The 19,087-nt window shown below is 37.5% G+C and overlaps 1 protein-coding gene across 3 annotated transcripts in view; it reads right to left on the bottom strand.

Annotated features, from left to right (window-relative positions):
• Nucleotides 1–19,087, bottom strand: part of RELN (reelin) — a 495,439-nt gene that overhangs the window by 170,432 nt on the left and 305,920 nt on the right. For all 3 annotated transcript variants that reach the window (XM_004739578.3, XM_004739579.3, XM_045089693.1), the window contains exons 12-14: nt 10,153–10,304; nt 2,638–2,750; nt 632–840 (exon numbers count right to left, since the gene is read on the bottom strand). In XM_004739578.3, coding sequence (XP_004739635.2) covers nt 632–840; nt 2,638–2,750; nt 10,153–10,304 — 474 coding nt within the window. The remainder of the gene's footprint in view (nt 1–631; nt 841–2,637; nt 2,751–10,152; nt 10,305–19,087) is intronic.

The raw sequence follows: 19,087 nt of genomic DNA, 5'->3' as shown, positions 1-19,087 counted from the left end.
CATATTAATTAAGAGCTCCTCTTTGTGGAGGGAAGTGTGTATTTTTTTTCTTTTTTCTTTTTAATTTTTTATAAACATATAATATATTTTTATCCTCTGGGGTACAGGTGTGTGAATCGCCAGGTTTACACACTTCACAGCACTCACCATAACACATACCCTCCCCAATGTCCATAACCCCACCCCCCTTCTCTCAATCCCCCTCCCCCCAGCAACCCTCAGTTTGTTCTGTGAGATTAAGAGTCTCTTATGGTTTGTCTCCCTCCCAATCCCATCTTGTTTCATTTATTCTTCTCCTACCCCCTTAACCTCCCCTGTTGCATCTCCACTTCCTCATATCAGGGAGATCATAATCAGGAAAGTGTGTATTTCTTTTTAAAGGATGTTTCATTAGAAATACAGCTGGAAACCTACTGAGAAGTTATCTGACTTAATAGCCAAGTCCACATGTTCGTTTATTTTTTTTAAAGATTTTATTTTTTAAGTAATCTCTACACCCAACATGGGACTCGAACTCACAAGTGAGAGATCAAGAGTCCCATGCTCCACTGACTAAGCCAGCCAGGCACCCCCACATGTTCATTTCTAATCAGTGTGAGAGTTTACACACTCACGGAATAGGACTTCCTACCTGTTACCAGGCTGATGTGTTCCACAGCCCAGATTAATGGAAAACTGTATCATGTGAGACATCGTAGAAGGGAGAACAGGTAAGACGTGGAAAAAGTCGACAGCCCAGACGTTCCTGTTATGTCCTTGATGGTTCTTTTGCCTGAGACAAAATCTGGTCGCAGGTGTCTGAAGTTCGGGATTGATGACGACAGAAACTAAAGATGGAACCTTCAAAACAAAGGAAACCGAAGTCACTCGTCGTCCCTCTATGTGAGTCTGTGTGAATTCTCCTAGATTCTGTCTTGCAGCTACTTAATATATAACTGCTGTTTATGAGCCCCGGGCAAGTTCCTGCGTGTTTCACTCTTATTTCACGGAGTCCATGTGGTCTTTAGTGGGTATCTGTTTGAGTCACTCAGGAGTCCTCCTTTGCAGGCACTTGGAACTCTCTATGTGTGCCTGATCAGGCCCTCTCTACCTGAAGATTAATTAGTCTAAGGTCTTTAAAAGTTATCAGAGCATATGCATTCATTTTATACACCTTGGCCCAAGACAAAGGCAACTTCATGTTATCCTTTATCATCGGCCTTCTTTTCTTTTCTTTTTTAAAGATTTTATTTATTTATTTGACAGACAGAGATCACAGGTAGGCAGAGAGGCAGGCAGAAAGAGGAGGAAGCAGGCACCCTGCTGAGCAGAGAGGCCGATGCAGGGCTTGATCCCAGGACCCCGGGATCATGACCTGAGCCGAAGGCAGAGGTTCCAACCCACTGAGCCACCGAGGTGCCCCTATCATCAGCCTTCTTTTTAAAAAAAGTGAATCTGAATGGCACTAACGGTTGCCAAACTACGTATTCTGAAAACAGGATGCTAAGTGGTAACAGCCAGTGTCAACCAGTTAATCCATAATAACCAACATAACTGACTTGGTCTGAGGCATGCAGCTGACCAGAGCGGGTGTAACCCTAGCTAGTCACCAGTGGAAAGCTAGTCCATTACAAAATCCCAAAGGGTCTAACTTGAATGACCCTAGCAGATGGGGTATGCCAGATACTTTCTCTGATTGTTCCATATTCTAGCCTCAATGTTTATCTCCCATCTTCCTAACTGAAACCAGAAAATGCTAGGTGCTGGCTGTGTTCAAGTTCTTTACGGTATCGAGGGTGCCATCAATGTGGAGAAAAGCCTAACTAATAATGAAAAAGCCTAACTAATAATGAATGTGTGAGCATAGTCTCAGCGCAAAGAAATCTACAATAGATTTCTAGAAAACTATAGAAACAATAAAAACAATATAAATTAGAAAACAATAGTTCTACACCTAATGATGAGCGTCACACATAATTTTGAAGATGTTTGCAAATAACCGGATCTAGCACATGCCCTAAATCCAAAGGGCAAAGGAAAAAAACGTCAATTTCAGTGGTTATAATTAGAAAAAAAAAGTGACAATAATCTGTACTTCTATGATGCCTTCTGCCTAGGAAATCCTAAGATGCTGGATAAATAGTCATTATGCCCGATACGTCTGTGAGGTTCTATAATGAAAGCTATAATGAGGGCTTTCTAGGGAACAAGAGTAAAGAGTACCGGACTCCATCCTATCATCTCTAATGGGCCGTACTTCATTTGTCCTGATAAAAACCTCCTTTTTTGTTTGTATCAGGAAAAAAAAGTGAATATTAAAATGTCCATCTCATTTTTTTTTTTTATTTGACAGAGAGAGAAATCACAAGCAGGCAGAGAGAGGGGAGGGTAGGAAGCAGGCTCCCTGCTGAGCAGAGAGCCCCGATGTGGGGCTTGATCCCAGGACCCTGAGATCATGACCTGAGCCAAAGGCAGAGGCTTAACCCACTGAGCCACCCAGGTGCCCCATCCATGTCACTTTTAAAGAAATCTGGCAATTTCCTGGGCTTCTAAGAGAGTGATCTCCTCCGCATCTAGCAGGATGTCCATGGTTTCGAACTCGGACTGTCTAGGGAGATCTGGGGTGGGGTCATTTGGTACCTGAATCGGCATCAGTACCTTATAGGAGGAATACGAAAGAGTATCCAGTGTAATGTGCTCTTTCCTTCCTTCAGTCTTTGCGTACAGGCTGACATCATTTTCATGAGAATCTCCAGGGTCACAGACTCCTCCTGAACAAAACAAAAACTCTAAGTTCTTGGTACCAGACTGCATCCATAAACACGTGTGGTGTTAACGTTCAGAATAAAAAAATACTTACAGAACCCAGATGTCCCTTAAGAATGACCCTAAACAAAAGTAACCAGACCCAAGGAAATAATTTATCAAGATAGTTCAAATAGAACTCTCTCCTGCTAAAGATCGAAGGCTTGCTATTTGGCAAGGCCAAAGTAACTGTGTGCTTAGTTAGTGAGGTTGCTCAAATGATAGTTTGCAATGAGCTGTGGCGGCCTGTCTGTATTTGAACACACATTAAAAAAGATATGCTCTGCTTTTTAAGAAACTGTCACTTCCTTATATTTAAGGTCTTACTGGCTCAAATTCAGACCTGATTGATGATGGTTTTGAAAAAATGTGGTGACTCACTGCATCAACTATTTCTTTTTTTTTTTTAAAGATTTTATTTATTTATTTGATAGAGAAACAGTGAGAGAGAGCATGAGCAAGGAGAAGGTCAGAGAGTGAAGCAGACTCCCCATGGAGCTGGGAGCCTGATGTGGGACTCGATCCCGGGACTCCGGGATCATGACCTGAGCCAAAGGCAGTCGTCCAACCAACTGAGCCACCCAGGCGTCCCACGTCAACTATTTCTGAGTGATTACTTAAACAGTTGCACTTGGTATCCTTAATATCTTAGCATATAGTAGGTACTGGCATCTTTTTTAAAAAAACTTATTTATTTAATTTTAAAAAGATTTTATTTATTTACTTGACAGAGAGAGACAGATAATAAGCAGGGAGAGAGGCAGGCAGAGAGAGAGGGGGAAACAGGCTTCATGCCGAGCAGAGAGCCCGATGCGGGGCTCGATCCTAGGACCCTGAGGTCATGGTCTGAGCCGCAGGCAGAGGCTTTAACCCACTGAGCCACCCAGGTGCCCCAGGTATTGGCATCTTAACTGCAGTTCATTCTACATTCTTCATTTTTATTTTTGTACCTCATTTGGTTGTTGGAAAGTACACAGAGTAGCTAATTCTCTTTTGGTCTACTTTACAGTCAAGTGGAACATTCGAACTGTAAGGTAATTAAGATTATCCTGAGGACGAAACTGAACAACAGAGCAGGGACCTGAAACTGACCATTCAAATAACCGATGGAAAAGCTGTGAGTCAATGGTATGACTTTTAGCCCTTGACCTTACTCTTTTCACTACTGCATCCAGCCAGTCATCCTTACTATTGCTGGCGTCCGCGAATTGTCTGCAGAATCTGGATTTTAAAGGACTTCATTTCTACACAGAGGCCTCTCCCCACCCACGGCTACCGTTCACAACGGCACCAATCATTGTAGCAGGAATGTAGGTAGGTACGTGGATTTCCTGGCAAATATTCTACCCTTATGGTCCAAAATTTATAACATTAACTCTTGATTTTATTCCTATCTTCCAAAATAACTCCCTCCAGTTCTTAAATTAATCACCATTAATGTTAACTTTTATCTATAGGCAATTTCTGTTGCTAATACTCTATGGGGACAGTAGAGTAACCTTAAAATTCTAGAACAAGGTTACCTTCTGATAATTAATCTAGTTAAATCAACAAATAATGGTTGAGACTCACCATCTGAAGGAAGAAAGGAAGGGAGAGAGGGAAAGAGGAAAGGAGGAAGAATGGCAGAATCTCAGTCTCGGACACTGGGGTCTGATGTTGGGAAGAAATTACTGACATGTGATGCTTTAAGTAAGAAAGCTAGAACTTAATCAGTATAAGAAAGATCATAGTAATAGAAGTAACTTAGATCCTGGTTATCTATGAAGCATAGAAATACAGCATGTTACATCTGTTAGACATATATAAGTTGACATATTATACATATTTATTGAGTTAACTAATCCGAACTGAGAAGAGAGCGGCCAGATGTGGTGATAATGTCACCTTCATCCTAACAGATGTTTATTATTTAAGGGCAACAACTGGTAGAGAGAACCTTATGCTTTTGCTATCTGATACCAGATTTTCTTTTTTCTAAGCATTTCATTACGCATGGCTACACTGTGGTAAACAGAGCTAGTCAAAGTCATTCTAGATGACTGTTTCTGGGAGAAGAGATCTGCATGAAAACTAAACCCCCATCTAAAAACTGTAACTTTATGAGGATGTATTCAAGACTTACCAAAAAGAACACAGGGAAGGTGGAAGGTCACAGGCAGTGTGGATTTAAAGCACCACACCCAGAGACACAGGAACTGCACCTCAGTCCTCTCTAATTTCACTGATTTGTTCCCTGTAAGTCTCTACTCTCTTAAGAACAGTTCGTGAACTTCACCTGCCTTTCAGAGGGAGAAGAGACACACGCGAGAGCTCCTCCCGCCCAGAATGACAGAAGAAGAAAGTCCAAAAGGAGCCAAGACTTTAAAACGATGACAGACTTTATCTAAAAGATCCCTCAGGGGGCAATTTATCAGCTCTGTGAAGTTTCAGTGACAGCAGCTCACACAGAAAGACACGGATTCTTCTTCAGTTTCATTCGCTTTGATGTATTGTGGGGAGGTATGACTCAAGGGGCATTGTGTACAGCAATTACAGAAGATTTCAATAAAAACTAGGTGGACAGTTAGGTTTCAAATAGTTTAAGTCCTGCTTTAAGTAGCTTTTAAGACATTTATGTTAGGAGAGCAATTTTGTTACTTACTATGTACAGGACATTGGGCTTGAAGGTAAAATAAAAGGTAAAAGTTTGTAATTTAGCAAGGAAACAAGAATAATACACATGGAAGAATGACAATTAGCAGTAAACTGTGTTGTGCTGTCATAATCACAGACAAAATTCAGAGAAAAGAGATACAAGTGGGGACAAAAGAGATGGGTGTATGGGAGATGTCCGGTGAATATGGGGAAGGCATAGTAAAGGAATGAATGATGAGTGTTCGATTATTTTTATCTCATTCACCCATTCTGACTCTAAGAACAGTGTCGGATACTGGTCCTCAGTGAATTTGTATTGAATGAATATATGAATGAAGGAAATAGACCTCAACCAAATTTTGAAAACTGAGCAAATTTCCCAGAAATTGTCCCAGTAGATCGATCTGAACCAAGGGATGAGACCAGGAAGAAAGCACAGGCAAGCCAGAGAGGAAGGAAGTGTGATTTTGTCTAGATGAACAATCAGACAATGATTTTCTAAAGATGCCCGTATAAGCTGTCTACCATATCTTAGAACTCTTTCCATGTTGCTGTCTTCTCCATCAGCTACAGAAGTTTGGAAGTCTTTCTAGTCTTACCGTACCCATTTTCCCCTTACTGTCCTGTCCGATTACATTCTCTCCTACCTTAAAAACCACCTTTGCTAGATCCTGCTTTCTCTGAGCTCAAGATCCAGACCCCATTTCTTTTCTTCTGTAACTGATGAACTGCTTGAAGGAGTAGCCTTTTTTCAGGGATACAAGTCTTTTATTTCTTTTAACTCTATGTGCTTTGGCTTCCTGAGCACCATACCATGGGGAATACTCGCTCAAAAGTCCCTTCGCGGGGGTGGGGTTCTCAACCCCTATCCTGGTTGGCTTCTCTGTGGGCTGGTCCCCACCCTTTCCCTTCCTTCTTCAGTGTAGAACACCTTCCTCCCACATCTTTGTGTCCTTTCTCAGTATCCTTTGTCTAGCTCCACGCCTTCCACCTTTACCTAGATGAGGGGTCCCCCTAAGAATTTTTCCTGTCCTTTGTCTATTCCCCCTTCTGTTTGGGAGAACACAGCAACTCTGCTGAGTGGCTCCTCTTATCACCTACGTGCTGATGACTTTCAAATCTGGTTCAGACCCTCAGAAAAATGTCTACCTTCGTATGGCTTTCCAGAAGCCTCAACCTCAACATACGTAATGCCAAAATCTTCTACTCCATATCTGCTTTTTATTTATTTATTTTTGGACATTTGCTATCTTGGGAAATAGGAAGGAATCCAAGAAATCCAAGGAAGAAATCTCTTTCCTTCCCAATACTGATCTCATAATCCCCGTAGTCTTTTGGGTGTGAACCTCAGTTGGTTCCTTCTCTTCAGCTGTTTATTCTCTGTCCCCTCCTTCATATTATTACCACTGTCACTGTCCTGTTCCTTTGTTGCTTGGAATAGTGCAATAGTTTCCTAACAGACTTGCCAGATGAAATATATTGCACAAACAATATTTATATGAAAAAATTATTTATCTGAAATTCAGATTTAAATAGGTAAAGGGGATTAAGAGGTATAGACTTCCAGTTATAAAATAAATAAGTCACGGGGGGTGACAGCATAGGGAATGTGGTCAGTAATACTGGAATAACTGTGCAGTGACAGATGGAAACTAGATTCATCACAGGGATCATTTTATCCTGTTTGAAACTCCCGAATCACTATGATGTACACCTGGAACTAAGAGGATATTGTATGTCAGTTACACTTCAATTAAAAAACTTTTAAAAGACTATTTTAGAAAGAGAGACTGTGCATGAGTGGGAGGGGCAGAAGGAGGAGGAGAGAGACTGTCAAACAGACTCTATGCTGAGTGTGGTGGCCAACATGGGGCTCAATCTCATGACCCTGAGATCACGACCTAAACCAAAACCAAGAGTTGGATGCTTAACCAACTGCACAACCGAAGTACCCCACATTAAAATTTTTTTTTTTAAAAAGCTGTTTTTTTTTTTTTTCTCCTTCTAACTCTGACAACCCTATCCTAACTGGCCTCCTACCCTCTAATTTCTGAGTGTTTCCGTCTTTCCTTCACATTCATGCTAGAGTTATCTTTCTAAAACACAGATGAGAATACATTACAGAACTGACAGGAATCATCTGGTGCCTCCACACGGCCTAGAGAAAGAACCCAAACTCCTCAGTCCTCAGTTAGTATTAAAGAAAATCGCCATTCTGGTTCTGGTTCTCTTTTCTTGTCCCATCTTCTACTTTTGTACTTGGTTGTATTGGGAAAATCACCCACCCCAAACAAGTCATGCGAATTTATACCTGTGCTTTTTCTCAAAATGCTGGCTTAGCTTGTCATTCTCTTCTCCCTTCAAACCCTTAAAAACTTGTTTTTAATATTCACAATTCACCCTGTTTCAATATGACACTCGAAATGAACTCTCCCGTTTATATATCGGCAGAAGTATAGGGGCGTATTTTTACATTACAGTTTCTGTTCTGACTTTGGATAAAATAAAATGCCCTTTATTTCCCTCTTCTTTGAGAGATCTATCATCTTCCTCCTCTCTCTCTTCCTTAGAGGTAAGTTATAATTTTTTTGTTCTTAAAATTTTTATCCAAGTGTAATGAAAACAGTGTGATATTGGTTTCAGTTTATAAATCCCTTTAGATTTAAATTATGGCCATCCTTCAAGTACCAGTTCAAATGTCATCTCCCTCATGGAGTGTTGCTCTGATCCCGACACTGAAGCGACCCAGAGTGTCCTTGGCACATACCATTTCATTTCATTATAGCCCATAACATTCTTTCTTCTTAAAAATTTTTATTTAAATTCCCAGGTTATCTTAGTTTCAGGCGTACAATACAGTGATTCCACAGCTCTGCACAGTTCTCAGGGCTCATGATGACAAGTGTACTCTTCCTTCCTTTCACCTATTTCACCCATCCCCCACTCTCTCCCCCTCTGGTGACCATTACTTTGTTCTCTAGAGTTAAGAGTCTGTTTCTTGGTTTGTCTCTCTCTTTCTTTGCTTATATCTTAAATTCCACATATAAGTGAAATCATACAGTATTTGTCTTTCTTTGACTGACTTTTAGATGTTACTTGTGGGCAGGAATTCTAAGCAATTTTTATGTATAAAAAAAGATACAGTGAGTCATACCTATTTGCATTAGGTGCTGTTTTAAGGGATTTGCCTGAATTCAATAACTGATCAGCAACTCTGAAATGTAGGTACCATTATGACCCCTGATTATATTCTCCACATAACTTAGCTCAGTGGACTCCAGTCAATCAGAATTAATTAATTTTTAAAATGAAATGGAGATGCTTTTATTTGGGATAATATATTGTCGGCTCATTCAGATGAGATTTTTCTTCATCATCAATATTATTTTAATTGATTCATTAATAATATGCAGAAAGAATTATAGATGATTAAATTCGTTCTACAAAGACACTTACATAAACATGTCAGTGCTTTACAAAGGTGCTGAATGGGGTTGATTTAGTATGACTGATCTTGAAAAAAAAATCAAGAATTCGAATATTACGTGAAAAATGGTAAAAAGTGAAAATGCTTAGAATTAGAAGCACTGACAAGCTGAAAGTTTATCACAACTTTTTTGAGAGGAGGGTTAAGCTTTCCCAGGAATCTTTCTTAATAAAACGAGAGCCAGTTTGAATTCTAATTTTGTAAAGGAAATGAACTTTGGGTCTCTAAGTATACAGTCCATTTCAGAGTCTAATTGGGGAGATCCTTAATGTAGGATGATTACATTATTATATTTTACAGGCACAACTTCCCCATTATCAAACAGATCATATGGAAAATGAGGTAGCATCAAGCAGACAGTGTTTTGGAACATGGGATAATCTGAACTTAACTGTGCCACTCTAACGTACAGGAAGTAAGGAATGTGAGGGAAATAAACAGCCAGTGCTAAAGCCCAGACTCAGGGGGCCTGTTTGTCCTGATGAGCTGACATCTTTGTGAGTAAGTTCAAAGGTGGTAAATGTTTATTAAATGTTTATTTCCTGTTTCGCTTCCAGGTGTTGCCTGTGCTTTTCTAGTCACTCAACAAAAAAGGCATGTGACACCTACTCACATATCTGGAATGACATCCAGTGGAAGAATACGTAACCAACACAATAATTTTGAGAGGGCCCTAATTTCAACCCCCTCATTCTTCCTTGGGTATTTTTCTAAATGTTTATCTACTTATATGCTCCACAATAATCTGGGGAAAAGTACATCTTATGAGCACTTTCTTTGTGTGTTTGGCACATATTAAAAAGCGGACAGTGTTATTAAGGTATTATAAACATGTTTCTTAACTTCCCATTCATTTCATCAGTGATGAAATCATGATATATCCATGAAAACAAATGGTTTACTTGGATGAATGCTTCTGGGGGAAGCCAGGGTCTTTGGACAAAGGAGTGATTTTGTTCTCAGCTTCTCTCCCATTGTCTTTTCAGCTATGACCACTGAGGGAGAGGTGGTCATTGAGGTGGCATTTTACCTTCAGGACTACCATGGCATTTCAGGACTAGCTCTCTTATAGGATGGTACTAGTGGGGCTGGTCTGAAGCAGGTGTGAGCTTTTGTTCTTCTAATAGAACTGTGATTTCATGAATTTCATTTTATGTTGTTAGATAACAATCTTACTTCCACAGGAATACGGGCTGGTGTAGGTTCTGCCTTAGGTCAACAAAATTTGTTCAAATTGTACCTACCCATAACAAAGTAAAATCTCAGGTTCCCATAACCGGTGGTATCCATATACGGGGTGCATAGTTTCCTCTCTCCATCTTTGAGGAAGACCATCGATAAACCTGATTCTACTGTTCCACATTCTGTACCAATGACAGCTCCCAAGATGTCCCACCTTAAAAAAAAAAAGTGAGAATCATGAACAATTGGAATATTAAGTCAAAGATTCATAGGTTATGGCATTTTATTTTTACTGAGGAACATATACTTAATAATCAATCATTCTGAAATAAAGATGTGGTACAACCGATTTAATAATGAACAAATTTTAAACACATTCCATTCACAATAATGATTTTTCTGCAGAGGATAAATTTAATCAATACTATGTATAGTATGTCTACTACATGATAGTCTTTATTCTCAAAGTACCTACAGTCAAGATTGGTGTGTGGGGGGGTCAAGTCTGAACTGAGGAAACAGGGAACCATAAAAGAGAGTATCATAAGATCATACACTTTTATGGTATTTTGCACATTACCAAAATGTAACTAGAATGTAATGTAAATAATAATGTAATAATGCAATAATAAAGTAATAATGTAAAAAATGTAAATAGAACGTAAAGTCGTAGGAGTGGCAAGAGTCTAGCAAGTTTTCCAAAGAAGAGGAGATTTAAACTGGATCATGTCAAAAAATATAGAATCAGATATACAGGAGAGAACAAAAATATCTAATATTTTAAAATTCCTGTTTCTCCTTAGTGTTTATTTCTGCTTGTGTCTAATCTGGACATTGCTAGTCACATAACTCGCCTGCCCACACATGGAGGAAATTGGGACACACAGAGGTAAGTGGCTTGCCTAAGGCTAATTGCCTATTTAGCTCTAAAATTGAGATCTTTTGTTTCTCAGTTTGTTGTTATTTTAGTAGTTACGGTTCTAAAGACTGTATCATGTCAGGGAGATTATGTTGACCCATTTCAGTTTATAATAGATTTGGGACCAAGATGTTTAGGAAATGTCTTTTTTTTTCATATTTTAGCGGATTATATTAATCACTCAAGAAACTCAAAAATAACTTTTTGAAGCAGCTCTTCATAGTGCTAGACCACTGTAAATTAACAAGAAACCTCTCTTGACTCATACAAGAAAATCTCACACTGGTTCATTGGTCTTTTACTTGCTCCATTTATCCCAATTAAACCACTCAGCCTACTGATCCACAAAGCAAGTTAAGCTTATAAATGATGCATATGATGACTCCTTTTAGGCGTTAGAGTATTTTTAAAGTGAAAAATTGGATAGAAAAAGATGGAATTGTCCTGGACTAAAAGAACCTTCTATTCAGGTGAAAAATGAGATTAGTTGTCTTTTTCTCATTATTAGTTGTAAATGAATAATTCTTCTAGATGAATCTAAATGAATTATTTTCAAGACTTCCACCACAGACAGAGCTGTGTGAGATATGTTCAGACTGTATATTTCTTTCTTTCTTTTTTTTTAAGGTTTTTTTATTTGCGAGAGAAAAAGAGTGAACACACACAATCGGGAGGGGCAGAGGGAGAGAGAATCTCAAGCAGACTCCTCATGAGAGTGGAGCCTCATGCCGAACTCAATCTCACAACCCTGAGACCACAACCTGAGCCTATACCAAGAGTTGGACGCTTAACCGACAGGGCCACCCAGGCATCCCTGTATGTTTCTTTTCAATCTTTATTTTAAGTCCAATATATTCAATTTTACTCTACATTAGTCTTTATTTCTCCACTTTTAAATGTTGGAAGATAACAAAAGTGAAGTTATTTTCTTTAGAAACCCAAATATTTATAATCAAATGAAATGGAAAGTTGAGTCTGCTTTGAAGAGAAAGAAGCAGAGAGAGGGAGATCTAAAAAATCATTTTGCGTGTCAGTGATTTGAATAAATTATCTTGCATTTATTAAAAATTCAGGCGAAGTCTGTTGTGGCATAAACTCATTCTTTCATGAATTTGTGTAGACACCGGCTCAAGCTTAGTTAGAGACAAAGTATCCTTGAGGGATTGCAGAGCAAGGCTTTCAGTCCCTGGACTTGAGAGTCCAGATCCATGAGGGTGCCAAGTTGTGGGTCTTTTCTAGATAGTCCCCAACCGTCTCTCCATAATCACTTACATGAAGTAAAATCATAACATAACCAAATCTTTGAGGCCAGAAGTAGTATCTGAGGAGCTCTAGAGTTTTAGTAGTATTTTTGATGGCATGGCATTTTCCTGAAAACAAGTGTTACTCTTCTACAGCCTAATTTATGTCTTTCTCAGGTAAATGTGGTTGTAGTGAGTTGCATTTGAAGGACTGTCTGCCTACAGGGGAGAGACCTCTACAACATAGCAATTTATATTTATGCTTTATGCTTTGATGACTAAGTCCAAAAAAAGAGCCCCTATATTATTTATTATAGATACAGTGGTATCTATTATTTATAATACAGTGGGTAGAATTTGGAACATAGGAAAAAAATTTCATAATCAATAAAATGCCTTAAGGCAACTTTGTTCCTTAGATGTAGCAAGGTTATAATGCTGTTTAATTTAGATCTTTAAAATATGACTTTTCTATTCTTGTGTCCAAAAAAGAGGAATATTTTTGTAAGTAAAGATGATTTAAAGCAGTTTCTTAGCTGGAAAGTGGATGGTCCTCTCTATCAACTATTTTGGAATGCTTTGAGAATACAATTAATTATGTTTTAATCAGCTCATACTTTGATATTTTTAAGAAAGGTACAAGAAGGTAGAAATTAAATCTTTTCACACAGAAAAGATAAATATGTTAGGCGATGGATGTGTTAATTAACTAGATGGAGTTCTTTCACAACGAATACATATATCGTGTCACGATGATGTGCTTTAACTTTCTCACAATCTTGTATGTCACTGATGCCTCAGGAAAGCTGAAATTAAAAAAGATTTCTTTCATTAGCTTAAAAATAGAATGAGATCTATTCTTTGAAGGGCAATTTGGCAGTAACTATCAAGATGAAAACTACATACCTCCATGTATGTATATGCACGTGTATGTATCTGATTCTCTAATTTTCCTTTCCCTTTTAGGAATCTACCTTTCAAAAATACTTTAACAAGTATGCAAAAATTTTCATTACAATATTTTTTGTTTGTCAAAGGAGTTCAACCAGATAAACTGGTACATCACCCTTTTGAAATCCTGATCTATATTTACTGACTAGAAGATACATTCATTATATGTTTGTGGTCCTAAAAAATTAAGTTGTGGCACAGTATACAAAATATGACTCTAGTGGGTGCTGTGTTTGTGTGTGTGTACTCACAGAAAAATTTCTGAATGAATATATGTGTACAATTTAACTGTGAGAAACGGGATTAGCATGGGGGACTTGGGATTTTTCCTTTACGTATCTGCTTTGCAGTAAGAACATAATTTTTAGGAAAAAAGAAGAAAGACATTCAATTTATAGGTATTATAATGCAGAATGAAAACGTCAATGATCTCATTATACGTTGATGAAAATGCTAAGAATATGAACAGAGGCAATAGAAGTCATATTTTAATCAGATATTCTTTGCCTACAAATATGGGCATAAAATGCTCTAAAGCTAATGAAGCATTTCACATTATCTCTGAAAATTTGTTTTATTCTATTTTCCAGACTATATCAAATCACCTAAAGTTGGCTCCTTTAAGTGTGAGCTAAGATATAGGATAAAGCCTGGCTACTGAGATCCCACATTTACCAAATTCATAAGATTTTTTAAATCCCTGTGTACTCTCTGAGGTTAAATAAGTTCATTCTATCCATAAGGTCTCTATTTGGGATAAATGCTGTTATTTAATAAGGAATGTGCCATAGGTAAAGACCCTTCCACATTCATTTATATTCATGAGGTTTATCTTGAGCATGAGCCCTGTGCGGTCTGGCAAGGTGTGGACTTCGACTGAAGCTTCTCTACCTTCATTTAGAGTTTTTTCCCTTAGCATGACAGCTTAGGAGAAGGTAAAGGATGAACTCTATCTGAAAGCTTCCCTGCATTTCAAAAATTCTTTTCTTCAATTGGTTCCCCTGTATTTCACTCAAATTCAATTTTGTTTTTGGTTTTTATTACATGCATTATGTTGATTTACTCTCTTGTCGGAATAACATTAATAAAGAACATTGTCTTTGGAATGGGAGAAAGCACTCAGCTTTCTCACCAATAAGACAGAAATATGACCCAGACTGGAGGACGGTTAGAGAAAATAATGTGCTGCCTGGGATGTGACAGCACGTCAGTAAGTGTTAGATCCCCGTCCCCCTCCCCCCACCAAAACGTAGTACTACTGCTGCTTTAAAGTAAGTGGAAGAGACCATTCAAGTGAACTTCTAAGTTATAATGAGTGTTTTTAATTTTTCACACCAGAATTAGCAAAGCAGCAAGACTGGACAAAGTCACAGTACCATGTACAAGTGCTACTACTTCATCTTTAAGCAAAGGGATACTGAACTGAAAGAAAAATGACACTTCATCTATCGTGGATCTTTGGTACTATTCATGATTTTTGTCTGTAATCTTCTGGGCTCCTCAGTTTATTATTTATGTTATCTAAATGGTCAGGTTGGTTTGGCTTTAATAAAAATGAACATGCTTATAAAAGAAAAAAAATCCACTTAATACAATATTAACACAGACTGCCAACCTATCTCTAGTCCACTTACCTTGAATTATAAGCTTAAATAAAATCCTTTTTTAGCTTTATAAGCATTTTTGTGAAAAGTGTTCTAAGTCAGAGGGAACATAACTTTTCTGGGTAGAACAGAGGGAAGAATTTGTAGAAAATACAAGAAGATATTCAAACTGTTCTGGAGAATTCTAAATAATTTGAAAACCCATTTTCAATTAAAGCACCAACTTATATTGAAGGGGGCTATAATACAGATTGTTCTTGTTGGTTTATATGCGATTTTGGTTTTCAATGGTCATGTGTAAGATTCTTTGCTACTATTTCCCTGGAACAAGGAAGCCAATATAAAATTGTTTTATTGAGTTTATATTGACTTTTACTTGTCCCCCTGCCCCACTGGATAACTTTCAATATTCAAGAAAGACATATTGAGTCAGATGTAGGTGTAATCCAGTTAGCAAGCAGTGCTATTAAAACATATAACTGATACTTTGAATTTTGGTCTCTCTGTAGTAAATAATCTGTCAGAGACGAAGCTGTGGCACACCTCGGAAAACCACTGTCTTACTCAATTTTTTCTTCTATAATCTTAGATGAATTAAAAAAAATATATACTTAGAGCTTCTTCAAAGCAAATTCATAAAGCAGTTACCTTAATAGGATATGGGTGGTAGCACAAGAGGATTGTTAGCAATGGAAGTTGGATGGAAGTGGAACGAACTGGTTCAGAGACTGCTCTCTTTCTAACCATTGAAAAAGCCAGCAACACCAAATATGGGAAAGCAAATGTGACCTCAGGATGAGTCCTGTTTGCCCTCCAAGCATCTTTTCTATATCTTGCTGGTGTATTGCCCTTATAAGCATTCCGTCATGTGCAGTACTTGCCAGTCGTTGCTTTTAATTTTTAAGTAGAGGAAGATGCTTCACAGAAATGACATCTGTGGCCTGGGAGGGGTTGGCTACATGTAGAAGTACAGTTGGCAATATTTTTTGAAACTTATAAAAAGAAATTCTATTTTGTTTTCTATTAAAATGCCAGTATTCTCATTACTGAAAAACTGGAAAATAAAAACGCCGGGAAAACATTGCCCATAACCACACTCTCCCCGAGACAAGCACAATTTTAGTATATTTATTTCTAATATTTTTGTATGTATATTTCCAAATGGTTGTGTAATGTGATATAGATGGTTTATACTCTGTCTTTCTTCACTTCTATTAGGAATGTTCACATTTTCCAGGCTACTATTAATTCTTTATAAATGAGCCACACAGGGGCACCTAGGTGGCTCAGTGGGTTAAAGCCTCTGCCTTCTGCTCGGGTCATGATCCCAGGGTCCTGGGATCGAGCCCCGCATTGGGCTCTCTGCTCAGCAGGGAGCCTGCTTCCTCCTCTCTCTCTGCCTGCCTCTCTGCCTACTTGTGATCTCTGCCTGTCAAATAAATAAATAAAATCTTTAAAAAAATAAATGAGCCACACAATATTTTATTAGGTATATGCCAAACTGTACTTAGTCAATTTTCTTATTTTTGAATTTCAAAACATAATAATAAATAGTTATACTATTTAGCATACTTTATGGGTCTGGGGAATTAAACCGTCAATTCCCTAATGCTCCTGGATGTGTTCTAGGATACAGGTAATTACAGGGTAAGCTTCTTGAGGTGTTAGAGCTCTGCTCTTACTTCACAGAAACCCCTAGATCATCAAGACTGACTTGTGGTCAGTGGTGATCAGGCGAACCACTGAAGAAGGGCTATGGAGAACAAAGAAAAGGTTGAAGACATGGGCATCTAAACATTTCGGTGCCAGCAGCCTCCTCCAATACCTTCCACAGAGAAATCCCATCACTGGCTGATGTTGTGCCAAGCTGTCAGAAATTAAATCACTTTGGAAAGACTCAGATTTCATTCTTTCTTTCTCTGTGACCTCAGTAAAGATTCTATCTTGGAAGGGAAGCCAGTGGAGGTATTCTGGATGTTCGCATGGACAGCTGGTTTTTGGAGGGGGATGAGGGGGGGCTACAAACTAACTCAAGAATGGCAGAACCAAAAGCAAAGATGGTGTGTGAATGTGCTGCACATGAAAGGTTTAACATTTAATTTCTATGAAGGAGTTCCAGAACAATACAGTGCTTACTTTTTTGTTATTTGAAATTTTAGTTTATATTTTTAAAGTATTAAAAAAAATGGCCTCAAGACTAAGCAACGTTAGAACTCAGGGCCAAAGCAAACCAGAACAAGATATACATTCTTTTAATAGCTTATAACAAGATTACTCAGATCCATTTTAGCACTTTCACGGTTTTAAAATATATCCAATTATCACTTTAACTAATATGGTCTTTTTTCTTAATGACACTTCATTGGTTTATTTAGAGAATCCAATTTAGGTTTCATTGGCCACTTCAACTTTATTTGTTTGCGTTTCTTCTATAGCTCATTAATTAATCTGAGTATAATTTTCCTTTGAGCACTACTTTGCTCATATCCCATTACCAACAGTAATTATAGTTGGGATAACAGCTAATTCTAAGTTTTTTGATTGCATATTATGTGCTATGCATTGTGGCAAGTGTCCTACATATACTGTTGCATAAAATATCCCCTTTTAGCCTTTTTAGTGCTTAAATTTGGATTTTTAAAATCTGATTCGAATGATCTGATTTTTTATTTATTTTTTATTTTTTTTAAAAGATTTTATTTATTTATTTATTTGACAGACAGAGATCACAAGTAGGCAGAGAGGCAGGCAGAGAGAGAGGGAAGCAGGCTCCCTGCTGAGCAGAGAGCCCGATGAGGGGGCTCCATCCCAGGACTCTGGGATCATGACCCGTGCCAAAGGCAGAGGCCTTAACCCACTGAGCCACCCAGGAGCCCCTGAATGATCTGATTTTAATATGCCTTCTTCTCTCATAGTTTTCTGGTGTATTTGTTTCTCTTCTTTGATTTTTAATTTCGTGTGTTATTGCAAATATATAGCTTACTTTTATTAAAAACTTACTTTGGAAATCTCATTTAATAAATGAATATAACTCAAATTTATTGAGTTACTGGTATGTTTGAAAATATCATTTAATAAATATAACTTGGTCAAATTTATTGAGTTACTGATATGTTTAGATGGATTCTTGACAAATTGTTTTCTGTTTTCTATTGACACTGTTTTTTACTCTTTCCTTTTGTTCCTTTCCCGGCATGTAGGCGACTCAGTCTTCCATGTCCTATGTGACCCTGATGTTTCAGAAGTTACATAGTCTGTTTCTGGCTAATCTATTATTTACATATTTACACTTAAAAGTTTTCTATTAACCTTAAGAGTTAACCCAGAGCTGTATCCTCATTCTAAGTAAGATAGGAACTTTGGCAGTATTTCACTTCCTTACTCTTCTTTCCTTCTTGTCACTTTCCCTTTGTACTTCTCACTGAGGTCATCTGGGCTTTAATTGCAAATTTTTATTAAATTACTTTTTAAGAATCAATACTTATTTAGACTGAACTAGAGGCTTTTCTTTTCTTTGATCGCTACTCCTTTTTGAATCTATTGTATTTCTCTTAGATTAATTACCAGGAACATATTACCTCGCAATTCTTTCAGAGAGGGTTTGGGGGGTAGTAAATTTTTTGAACCTGGTGAGTCTGAAAAGGTTTGTTTTCATTTTGTTTTTTTTCCAATTGAAGTGTAATCGACATATGATATCCTATTAGTTTCAGATGTAGATCACAGCGATTTAATATTTTTATGTATTAAGAAAAGATCTCTGTAAGTCTAGTTACCATATGTCTCCATAAAAAGTTATTGTAATATTATTGACTATTTCCCTATGCTGTACATTACATCCAAAGGTAGAAAGAAAAGTTAACAATGAAATCCCATTTATATAATATCCAATTTCAGTAACTGTCAAGTTGTTTGGGTTCTTTTCATATTGAATTGTGTAAGTTCTTTATATATTTTGGATTTTAACCTCTTATTGGGTATGTAATTTGCAAATACCTTTGACCATTCAGTAGGCAGTCTTTTTGCTTTGTGGATGGCTTCCTTTGCGGTGCAACAACTTTTAGTTTGATGTAACTTCATCTACTTTTCACAGATTTTGAAAAGTTGTATTTTGATTTTCATTTGTTTCAAATATTTTTTTAAATTTTCTCTTTGATTCCATGTGTTTGTGGTTTTTATTTCAGTTTTGTTCTTGTAGTTGACTTCTAGTTTCATATGTTATGATTAGAATAGATACTTGATATGATTTCAGTCTTCTTGAATTTACTGAGACTTGTTTTGTGGT

The sequence above is a fragment of the Mustela putorius genome, unplaced genomic scaffold (genome assembly GCF_011764305.1).
Source record: "Mustela putorius furo isolate JIRA1106 unplaced genomic scaffold, ASM1176430v1.1 tig00003845_pilon_pilon_pilon, whole genome shotgun sequence".
Classification (NCBI taxonomy): domain Eukaryota; kingdom Metazoa; phylum Chordata; class Mammalia; order Carnivora; family Mustelidae; genus Mustela; species Mustela putorius.
Note: the sequence above shows the minus strand (reverse complement) of the source record. Positions and strands in the feature narration are given on the sequence as shown.